Here is a 12068-nt window from a genome sequence, read left to right as displayed (position 1 = left end):
AAGTTGAAGGGGCCCTGGACTGTGCAGAGGTCACATGGTGGCAGAGGAAGCAGGGCAGAGTGAGGTACCCGGCTCTCCTTAACAACCAGCTCTCTCAGTGAATGGAATGATAACTCACTCCCTCCCCACCCCCATAGGGATATTAATCTATTCATGGGCAATTCATCTTCATGACCCAAACACCTCCCACTAGGCCCCACCTCCAACACTGGGGATTACATTTCCACATGAGGTTTCGGGAGTCAAATATCCAAACCAGAGCAGCACGACATATCCCCAAAGTGCCACTCGCACTTTCGAATATCAAACCCATAAATCTAACCCTGGATTTCACTTAAAACTGAACAAGGCTATCAGTTACAGAAGGCAGATGATTACATTTATATATGAGAATATACATCTAAGTGGAAAACTCTACTAAAACAGCAGCTGTTTCTGAAGAGCAGGGAACTTCACATTCTATTTATGTTTTAAAAATTTAGTAGCTGGTAAAGTTCAGGACAAACTGTCTTTTTATTTGTCAGGGGCCAATTCAAAACTGTCAAGCATACACAAAGCGGCTAATGACAGAACAAAATATTTATATTGTTTTGCTCTAAAAACAATAAAAAAATGAGCAATTTACATTTTTCCTATTTTTGGCTATTTATTATAACCCATATTAAGATTTTTCAATCCCAATTCATCAAATACATTATTAGGATGTCACATTTTTTATGATACGCAAGAAAAATACATCATAAAGTGTGGTGTAAATGTGAAAATGATGCTTCTTTGAACAACTTTTCCTGGAATGGGCCCTGGCATATATCTTAACTGTTTCTTGCTGAATGACTGTGCACAGAGGCCAGTAAGGTGCTGGCCAGCACAGCAAGTATGGCTAAATGCAGTCGTGGCGGCCTGCAGAAGGGACAGGAACTTGCCTCTGGATCAGAGTTGAGTTGAATTCTGACCCTGGTACTTATCTCTGGGGCATCAAACAATGAGTAGAGTTTACTCTCTCTAACCCTTGGTTGTCTCTTAGTGTAATGTTGATCATAAGAATTCTGTTGCAGTGTGACTATGAAGCTTACAAGAGGGAATTCAGTGATGTACTCGTTACCGTAGTGTTAAGATTGAGGAATATTGGAATATGTCTGGATGCTGGCGTGCATCTCAATCTTACCTCGTTCTTATTTTCTGTCCTCCAGATGAAACTACATCAGACAGGTGATGAGACAGATCCTGTTGGTTAGAGCATCTAGGTCGAGAGGTCTACACGGGGCTCATTTACTTCTAAATGTGCAAGTCAGTGAGTCCTGCTATTGTCCTCATTAGAGAAGGACTATCCACAATAGAATTATTTTCGTAAAAATAGTGACAAAGGATTTGCCTTGCTTTAATCAAACACATCTGAGGTGGAATCCTGGCTTCATCGTTTCCTAGTTTTACGGTCTTGAGCAAGTTACTAACTTTGCTAAACACCAGTTTCCTCATCAGTTTAATTGTGCATGGTGATATTTGCTTGATACATTTTGTGAGATGAAGTATACAAAACATCATTGATTGTGTCTGACAGCGGGGATAGTTATTAGCCAATTAAATCTGCTTACTTTATAATTATCTGCTGAATAATGAGAGGAAACAGCAGGGCACTTTTCCCAGACCACAATAAAATGAATGTAATGTGTGAAAAGAGATGTAGAAAACATTAGTTTTTACAAATATTAATAAAATACTTATGTACCATAACAAGTTAATTTTTGAAACTTTTTCTAATGGGGTAAATCAAAAAATTATTCACCCCCTTCGTTTTATTCAGGTCCTTGGTTCCAGTAGAAGGGTTTTAGTCTTATGTCTGAAGGCCCCAGGACTTTTCATGGGATGGTAATGATAGTCTCTATACACTGGCCTGAAAATGATCGCAGCAACACTCCTTACCAGTTTTTATTTGTACCATACCCCACATACACAGCATTGAACACAATTTTCTTGCCCTGATGTATGAAATGTTAATCGTCTGAATTGCTGGAACAAATTATCTGCAGTGAAAATCGGATCTTGTCATTCTCTGATTTTAAATTTTTCTTTCACATGTTGACGTCTGTGGAAGTTAGAACTCTTTAGCATGCCAGTCTACAATATGACCTCCTCCTCTTCCCACTCACCTGGGCTTTGGCCTCTCATCTTCTCACTTCTCACCAATTTTTCAGTGCTTTAAATATGTGAAGCTGCTGCCTTGATGATAGCCATACTTTTGCCCATGCTGTTGTCACTGCCTGCGGCACGTGTTCTCAAACTTGCCCTGCTGAATCGGAAGCAGTATTCTTCCTAGAAATCCAGGTTTGTTAGGTAACCCTCACATGGTTTCCACAGGAGCCTGTGTATACCCAAACCAAAATATTTCACTTATTTCATTGTCTCCCATGAGGTTGAACTCCCACGGGAGTAAGGACGTGGGCCCGGCATAAACGCGTTCCAAGTAAACATCTTTTTGATGAATGGATGACTCTTAGTCACCATTTCCAGTAAGACTGGTGCTCTTCTTATGACGCATTGTTGACAGAGTTGTAGACACTACTCATTGATATAAAATCCTAATCAGAGGCCGGGCGTGGTGGCTCACGCCTGTAATCCCAGCACTTTGGGAGGCTGAGGAAGGTGGATCACCTGAGGTCTGGAGTTCAAGACCAGCCTGACCAAGATGGTGAAACCCCATCTCTACTAAATACAAAAAATTAGCTGGGCATGGTGGTGCATGCCTGTAATCCCAGCTACTTGGGAGCCTGAGGCAGGAGAATTGCTTGAACCCGGGAGGTGGAGGTTGCAATGAGCCGAGATTGTGCCATCGCATCCAGCCCGGGCAACAAGAGCGAAACTCTATCTCAGGAAAAAAAAAAAAAAAAAACGTTCCAATCAGAGCAAGATGCACATGCTTGGCTAAGGGTAAGCTAAGAGCCTGACTGAGCAGATTTGCATTTTGTGATCCATTTTATGCACATCTTCAGCATGTGAATGTGGTGACTAAATGAAAGCTATATTGTGCATTAATGGTTATGTTTTGGCTCCTGGTAAATGAAGGTCTCCCAAGTACAACTCTGACTTTCCTCTTTGGACCCAGACTTCCCTTCAGTCAATTTGGCTTCATTACATGTGTTAAATAGATTTTTTTTTAAACCAGATCAAATGTAGGTGGAAACTTATTCTAGAGATGTATGAATCTGGGCAGAAACTGAAAAATTACATTAGGATGACTATTTGACATTAGATAGAAAGAACACATAAGCAGAAGGCGTGCTATCAAGAATTTATTATCATTTTTCTTTAATTCAAGTTTCTTTAATTTTAGCTTATATGAATCTAGAGATATACTCTGTATCCAAAGTAATTTTGGAATCAGGAGGGTGGGCCCTATATCTTGCCACCTATTAGATCTGAATGAATTTGCTGCCACTTCTAGCAAAGGTCTTCCTTATGTCAAAGCATTCCCTGTTCTGGAGGTGAATGCCACATCAAAGGCAGGGACAGCTTGTCAACTGGCCAAAAGTCCTGTCCACTTTAAGGCAAGCAGACCAGCTGTCAGAACAGAAATGTCTCCGAATGACTGGCGGGCTCAAGTGCACTCTGGGGACCTCACCAGGGCTCGTTCTGGACAGTGGATTCCATGGGAAGGGGATACTAGTCTCTAGATAACAGCCTGAGAAAGATCACATCAAAACTCGTTATCAGTTTTTATTTCCTACCATACACCAAATGTACAGCACTGAACACAATTTTGTTGCTTTGATGTAAGAAATATTAAATGTTTGGAGAAACAGTATACAAACAAACTACCTCAAATAAAAAAATGCATACATCATTGCCTTTTTGTTGTTTACAAAAGACCAATTTACAGTATTGATCATTAACACAGTTGAAAAGAAAATAAATTCAGTGCACATTACAAAACACATCAAGTACAAAGTAGGCAAATAAATACAAACATACTTCACAAAACATCCTGCTCAAACTATGCCAACACAAATAAATTAACCTGAAGTCATAGTAAATCATAGTAATAAATATGTAGGTTGGTAAGAGATTTCTTTTAAATTAAATAAAATATATAACAAACTTGTTAAAATATTTAGCAAATTAAACGTTTGTCTTTGTAATAAGTGAACTCATTTGTATGCATCCATGAAGTACTGTATAGCAAAATGTTTGCGAGTACATAACTGTAATAGAAAATTTTGTTTGGTGTCCCATTTATAATAGACAGCACATATGGTAGCTCATTTTTTAAATTGATTTTTAAATAAACACCGTTTCTACCTAAGAACAGACAGTTCATCTTCACTAAACTAAGATTCAAGAGTTCAAATGAACTCCAAACCAAACATAAGCCTCACTTAATGCATAACAATGACCACAATTTCATGGGAGTGGAATTATTGTTGAGTATTGTTTTTCATTTGTGCAGGTAACAGTAATAACAGTGGAATATATCAAGCCTGTGAATGCCATCACGTTCCGTCTAAATATCCATGAGGTTAATAAAAAATAAACACTTTCGTTTATAGCACAGAAAATTAAGCCCACACTAAGTTCATGTGTACATTTACACAGAGGCACGTCTGCACATGAAATGTGTGTGCACACCAAAAAGGCAGTTTAGCTGGTTGTCTATACCTTTTCCTTAAAAAAAATAAATATAAAAAAACTTTTGAAACAATGCTTAATTACTTTACAATCCCTGAAATAGACATTGCCTTTACTATAGCAACTATGAAACTCTGACCCATTCAGAAATTCAAGATTGTGGGCTCAATTCAAAGTGTGGATGAGTGTGTGTGTGTGTGTGTGTGAGAATGCCTGTGTGTGTGAGTGTGGGTGTATATTTTGTAGTACTTGAAGGTCTATGGCAAGATTTCTATCAAATTGAATGTTGTCTTGTTTTCCTATGGAGGGTGAGACCCAAGTTGCCAGTGTTTGAAGTAATCACTCAGATTGGAGTAACATTTCTTCATGTGTTACTATATTTTCCATTCCTTTCCAGTCAACCCAGTAAGATAAATGCTATTTCAGGGGATACGGTATCTACAAAATTTTTCATTTGGATGTGTTTGTATTTGCTAAGTACAAATATACACCAATATTGTCACTTGTATATTGTACCAACATATGGCAGGAAAGCCTGGCTGGTCACACCAAGTCTTATTTTTCATCTTGGGAAACGAGTTGCCAACGATCTGATATGACTTGAAAAACAAACAGACAAATCTGCATCACTAAAAAAGCTTATGTTTCTTTAAAACATTTCAAATAAATAATTCATATTAACGAAAACCGTCCAGCCAAGTCGAATACTTTGCTGATTGCTATGTTTAATTATTGCTAACAAATTCTGAGCAGGCTGTTTTCCAGCATCCTGTGCTTTTGTGAGTGCGGATTACCCACTAGTGGGCGCCATTTGTCTTCTTATTCCTTCTGTGCAGCTCACCTTACCACAAACTCATTTATAAATACAAAAACCAGTGAAAGGTGGGGGAAGAAGTGTGCAATAAAAATCAAACTCAACTATAGTGCAGTCCTTAGACAAGGATTTCCTTCACCCTTTCCTGTTTCCTCATTAAAACCCAGCAAGAAAGATGACTTGAGAATAGCATTTCTATTTAAATCCTATTGGAAAATAAATTAATAACACACTTGTAAAAATATGGCAGACTTCAAAATGCAGTTAAAAGATAAAAAACTCTTCGATTAGTAATAAATAAATTATAAAAATGTCACATTTATTTTACATATACTTTACAAAAAAAGAGTACAATGAGGAAATAAAAGAAAATCATATGAAAATAAATAAGATCTAATAATTGACTGCATTGCTTTTAATCCAAGAAGTCTATCATAGTTTTTCTTTCCTTTTTATATCAGCTGGGGAAAATAAAATTAGTGCAATGTTGCAATTGTAAATGCAGTACGGCAACCTCCACGCCTTAGCAGTACACGAACCACTAACAGATCCATCTGGAGTTTGCTGCTGTTGGTAATTTCTGTTGCCCGGCAGTGCTGTGATCCTACACATGGATACCCTTCACTGCCTGTTTGATACTTTCCAGTAGAGCTTTGCATTCCGGGGAATAGTCCCGTTCCAGATTGCTGTACATGTCTGTGAGTGTATTTACATATGCTTCAAAATTCTGCTCACTGATAGGTCCCTAAATGGAGACAAAACACATTGACCCAATCACAGTGGTTCAGGCTGAGGGAAAAGAAGGACCCAGTGACATCGAAGATCAGTGATCCGGGAGTCAGGAGGGAAGGCAAGGGTGCATATGGCTGCTGGAGTTGCAGGAGATGGAGAGAGATGGAGTGTGTGTGGGATTCATCTGTTCACTCTTAATTCGGGAGACGAATGTGACTGACTTGTACAGTATTTGGGGTTGATTTGGAGCGCATAAAGTATATGTCTGGCTGTGGACTCAGACTCCACAGAACTTTTCTACTTCTCTTGGGAGGCAGTCTCAGCCTTGACTGCACATGCCTTGCACAACAGAGGCTCCTGTTTGTGGAAGGTGAATATTTGTGAGGCTGGGAAGGGTTGCTTGTACTAAGTGGTGCCTTTAACAGCACTGGGCAGAAACTTAAGGTATTTAAGATTTGAGCAAGTTACTCAGTAACAGTTGTGATGGAAAATTTTCCTCCTCCATCCTCAGACCCTTTGAACCTGTTTCTCTCCTGTGGCATCATCGTAATAACACTTTTTACATTTCTCAGTCTTTGCAGGCAGAATATCAATTTCACAAAGTTTAAATTTATTCATCCCCTATTCTTTTTTTCTTTTTTTTTTTTTTTGAGACAGAGTCTCGCACTGTCGCCCAGGCTGGAGTGCAGTGGTGTGATCTCAGCTCACTGCAACCTCCGCCTCCCAGGTTCAAGCGATTCTCCTGCCTCAGCCTCCCAAGTAACTGGGATTACAGGTGTGCACCACCACACCCGGCTAATTTTTGTATTTTTAGTAGAGATGGGATTTCACCATGTTAGCCAGGCTGGTCTCAAATACTTGACCTTAGGTGATCCACCCGCCTCGGCCTCCCAAAGTGCTGAGATTACAGGCGTGAGCCACTGCACTTGGCCTCTCTGTTCTTTTTGTATGTGTTGGTCTCTCCTTTACCCAGTGTGATGCTTCAAGGAGAGCACAGGCTGGATATGTGTAAATTTCACACAAATGTGAAACGGAATGAATATCACAAGGGGAATGTTACTCAGTCATTTCTGTTGCCACCATTTTCCTTCCTTTTTAAAAACACATGGCATGAGACTTACTTTGCAAGGTGCTTGGAAGAAAGGACATTTAAATGACAAAGTATAGTGCTATTGTTGCTATTTAAGGAAATAAGCTTTCTAAATTTGAAGCTATTTGGTTGTGCTCTGCTCGGCAAAGCGCTGATCTAAATTATTAGTATTGTCCAATCGTGATTCTCTGTCCCCTTCACTTTCCTGCCTTTGCTGTGCCTTGTGTTTCTTGGAGAGTCAGGGAATGGGATGGGGACCCAGGTAGCGCAGTGGATAAAGGCCACTCTGCAGGGCCGGGCCCACTTACCTTGTGTTAGCTTTGGAAACTTGATCAAATTAAGTAAGCTCTCTGAGCCCTGATTTCAACTACGGAATGGGAATACTAATGCTCGCTCTTTGGTGCTTTTGTAACATTTTGTGTGATCAGCCCTAAAAATCACCACTGGAGTGTTCTGTGTGGTGAGTACACAAGGCACAAGTTAACTTGTGTAGTACCTATTTTTTATGGCAGCGGTGAAGAAGAAAATACTAAGGAATGCATATTCAAAGTATGATTTATGCAATGTTAATAAATAACGTTACAATGATTTTGAATAATTATCTTAATCCTTACCATAGTGGCATCATTTATTTTGCTTTGTGTTCATTATTACATTATTGATTTTTGGCAGGTGGGAGTCAAGAAACATATTTGGAATTGTTTAAGATAAGAACTCCACGCTAAGAACTTGGGTAAAATTGAGGGGCTTAATGTTTCAACCAAAATCAATTATATTTCTTTATCACATTGTTGCTTCCATAAATAATTTCATATATAAAATTGGCATCTTTGGAAAAATTATTCTAAAAATTTAGGTTCTGAGGAGATTAAAAGCATTCAGCAATATAGACTCTCCTCCAAATATTTGTCTGTATTTAAGAATATGTAAAAGAGGCTAATTTTCTATGAATTCCAAATACAGTCATGCAATGTATAACAACATCTCAGTCAATGATAGACTGAATATATGATGGTAGTCCCATAAGATAACAACAGCATATTTTTATGGTTTAGATATGTTTTTCCATGTTTAGATACAGAAATACTAGTAATTGCCTAAAATATTCAGTACACTAACATGCTGCTCCGGTGGGTAACCTCAGAGCAGTAGGCTGTACCATATAGCCTGGGTGTGCAGTAAGTAAAGCAGGGTCTGTCATCTGGGTTTGCAGAAGTTCACTGTATGATGTTCACACAGTGCCAAAATTGCCTAAGGGACACATTTCTTAGAATGTGTGCCCATTATTAAGTGTTGGAGGTCTATAGTTGCATACCTGAAAGACATGCTTCGATTTTGAAAATGAGGATTCCTTGCTCATTTTTTTTTTTTTTTGCTTTTTATTTTATATGAGGAGAACTGAAGTAGGTTCTTCATACTTCCATATGAAGAAAGCACCTAGTCCATTGGGAATTGAACATCTTTGATTACAGTTCTTGAATTGGGTGGATGATGCAAATAATGGTCTCAGATTTTATAAGACATGGAATCTTCTACTTGGAAATAACATTTTCACCGAGGGAGTTTTGCCCATTCAACTTGCACATGACATTATGAACCAAGCTTCAAAAAAATCCTTTGTTTTTAAATGACTTTGGCCTCTAAAAAAATTCTTGGCCTTAATATAATTTAAATAAATGTATCTACCACGTTCCCAGAGAGGGAGATTACTCCAAACCAGACTGTGATGAAGTGTGGTCACTCTGTGACTGCTCACAGGTCTCCTCAAAGCTCAGTCATGGCAACCCCGTCGGTAAATGCATGATGACACTGCAAATGCTTGTAATGGAACAGCGAGGATCTGGCCTTGAACTTACCATCTGTGGAAGCTGGATGTCAGCAAGGCTTGAAATGAGAGCTTGGCTCAGACCCGCCAGCTCTTTTAGCAGACTTTCATTGTTCTGTTCTATGAGTTTGTTCTCCTCCTCTATCGTCTTTAAGTTGCTCTCCATAGACGTGATCTACAACAGAAATAACTTGGGAATGTGAGTAGTGGAGTTTGGAAGGATCGCAAAAGTTTTCTCCCTGAAAGAAAACACACCAAGTGAATCTGAACACTAAGAGATGCATGCATGCAACTTCTCAGCATGAAGCTGCAGCCCCATTGGATTGTTTGAAGTGCTAGAATCACATCTCCAAATTTTCATCTTCAGCCCAGACTTCCTCAGGAATTGTGGAACTTCTCCACGTGGCTGTATGATGGATATCTCAAACTCAACATGCTTAAAGCAAACTTTGCTATTTTCCCCAAACCTGCTCCATCTGCTGTCTCCCTTTTCCAGCCAGCAGCAACTCAGCTTAAGTGCGGATCCCCCATGACTCTTTCTTTCATACCTCTCCTCCACTGGCGCCTCCTTCAAAATATCCAGGATGAGACCACTGTCCCCTCCACACTGCTGCCCCCTGGGCCAAGCCACCAGTGTGACTGTGCTGCCTTCTCGTGGGTGGCCCTGTGTCTGCCATTACCCCATCTAATCTATTCTCAGCCTTTCCTCAACACAGCCACCAAGATGAGCCTCTTAAAATGCAAGTCAGCATGTCAATCAGAGAGGATGATGTAACTCGTTGGGTCAAAACTGTGTTACAGTTCTGCATACATTCAGAATAAAAACCAAGGTCTTTGAAATGGACTAAGATGCCCCATGTGAGCTGCCCTGTTGCATCTGAGACTGTTCTCCTGTGACCTGCCCCACCCAGCTCACTCACCTGCGACCACATTTCTCTTTGCTATTTCTCAAATCCCCAGACCTTCTCATGATGAGTGCTTTTGTGCTTGCAGGGTTTCTTCTGTCTGAAACACTCTTTCTCCATACCTGTTTGGCCAACTCCCTCATTCCTCAAGTCTTTGCGGATGCCTTTCTTCTCCCTGGGGGCTGGTGGTCCCATTAAGTATTGAAATACAGGTACTCACCCAGCCCCCTGCCATTCTAGCATACAACATAATTGATCATTTATGACTTTTTTGTTTAGTGTCGCTTCCTCCTTCTAGACGATAAGTCTCAAGAGGGCAGAGGCCTTTGTGTTCTTTGCTAATGGTTTTCTAGAGGAATTCCCATGATTTCTAGACAAAAGTGTCAATCTGTGGACCAGATGGCCATTAATTGATGATGGCAACAATGGTCACTCTGGGTAAGGAAACCAAAATTTCAGATGGATTAAAACCCTTTGTCTTAAGCTGTTGTGTGAGGACTTCCAAGAGATCCAGTAACTATGGTGGTATAAAAATCCCCTGCAGGGAAAGGGAGAAAGATACTCAGTCCTATTCTCTGTCTCATTCTTTTGCTGCTAACTTGTTGCAAGAGAGTTATGATTTGTGTTTTAAAAATCTTGAACTGAACTGTTAATTTCCATGGGATGAGGCAGACATTATAAAGAAGAATGCAGAATTGAGAAATTACTTGGGTTTTTAGGTAAAGAATTTGCTCAAGACAATGTTCAGTAAGATCTGTTTCTAATAAATACTTACACATTCAGAGGTGTTCCAAAAACATTAAATGAAAAAGTTGCTATATTTTACTTGAATTTTGAATGAAACCAAGGATTCTTACCTTTTCATCACATTTTTTTTCTAATGCACTACGTACTCCACCAGACTGTTTGATTATAGGATAATCTGCCTTGTTTGCTTATGAAACCTTTGATGCTACCAGGACAAAAACAGGAGACAGCTTGCCCACAGCTACTGAATCAATGGTAACCTGGGGTAATCCAGCTATTCAGAATTTTACAATAATTATGGAATCTAGAAACACTCAGCATATTGACTCTAAGATATCATATATTTTCACACAAGCTTTAAAAAGTTCAATGTTTTGTTTCCACCAAAGATTAAGGATCATGAATTACTTTTTTTTTTTACCTGAGTCTGAAGTTTCATCATATCTGCTTCAATTTTAAGGTTGGATTCATTCAGTTCCTTTATTTCTTCATCCAAATGCCTAATTTCTTCATCACTCTCTATTCCTGTAAAGAGTAAGACTACCTTAGTTCGAACTGAAAACTGTTAACAATTGAATCATATGTTTAATTTGTGATTTGCTACTTGAAAATGAGACTTCCATTTGAAGTGTTTTTACCAAAACAATGCATATCCAGGATTCTGAAAAAGTGGATAAGAGAAATTGCAGATTTAATTTCTTGGTAAGAAAGAAAAGAGAGAGTAGAAAAGTGCCACCGTTACATGTAGCTCGGTTATGTCCCGGGGTGCTGCCAGGCGTGTTTGTATATGTGTCTTCAATTACATCTCACCGCACCCTACAGCGGGACTCGCTCCATTATACCCTCCTCACATATGAAGACACCGAGCCCAGAGAGGTTAAGTGAGGCCTCAGGAATCACTGATAGAAGTTAAATAACCTGCCCAAGTTCAAATTAAGAGGCAGAGCTGGGATTAAACCTCAAAGCCCTTGCATTCCCCTATTCAAAATGCTGCAAGGACAGTTTTATGCTGAGTAATTAAATATCTGTTTAGTTGAATTAGACCTTAGGAACCATGACTGGAGGCAGAGCTGCGGGGCTGCTGGCAGGTGAATTAGAGTCCAGAGACACATTGGCAGAGTCTTCCACATGGACATGGATGAGGAAAATGTAATTTAGGGGGAAGGACATCAGCTTGGGAGTTTGAATCCTGTTCTTGAACATGGGCAACTTACTTATCTTCTTTGTGCTTCAGTTTCTTTTTTTTTGTTGTTTTTGTTTTTTTTTTGTTTGTTTTTTTTGTTTTTGAGATGGAGTCTCGCTCTGTCGCCCAGGCTGGAGTGCAGTGGCCGGATC

At 39.5% G+C, this 12068-nt stretch overlaps 1 protein-coding gene across 4 annotated transcripts in view; it reads right to left on the bottom strand.

Annotated features, from left to right (window-relative positions):
• Positions 1-3696: 3696 nt before the first annotated feature.
• Positions 3697-12068, bottom strand: part of LOC105463382 (ST18 C2H2C-type zinc finger transcription factor) — a 113342-nt gene continuing 104970 nt past the window's right edge. For all 4 annotated transcript variants that reach the window (XM_024787233.2, XM_071068248.1, XM_071068247.1 and 1 more), the window contains 3 exons: positions 11155-11258; positions 9113-9256; positions 3697-6179 (listed from right to left, as the gene is read on the bottom strand). In XM_024787233.2, the coding sequence (XP_024643001.2) occupies positions 6039-6179; positions 9113-9256; positions 11155-11258 (389 nt within the window). In that variant the 3' untranslated portion in view covers positions 3697-6038. The remainder of the gene's footprint in view (positions 6180-9112; positions 9257-11154; positions 11259-12068) is intronic.

Source organism: Macaca nemestrina, chromosome 8 (assembly GCF_043159975.1).
Source record: "Macaca nemestrina isolate mMacNem1 chromosome 8, mMacNem.hap1, whole genome shotgun sequence".
In the NCBI taxonomy this organism is placed as follows: Eukaryota; Metazoa; Chordata; class Mammalia; order Primates; family Cercopithecidae; genus Macaca; species Macaca nemestrina.
The sequence above is the reverse complement of the archived record's forward strand: the minus strand, read 5'-3'. Positions and strand labels throughout refer to the sequence as shown.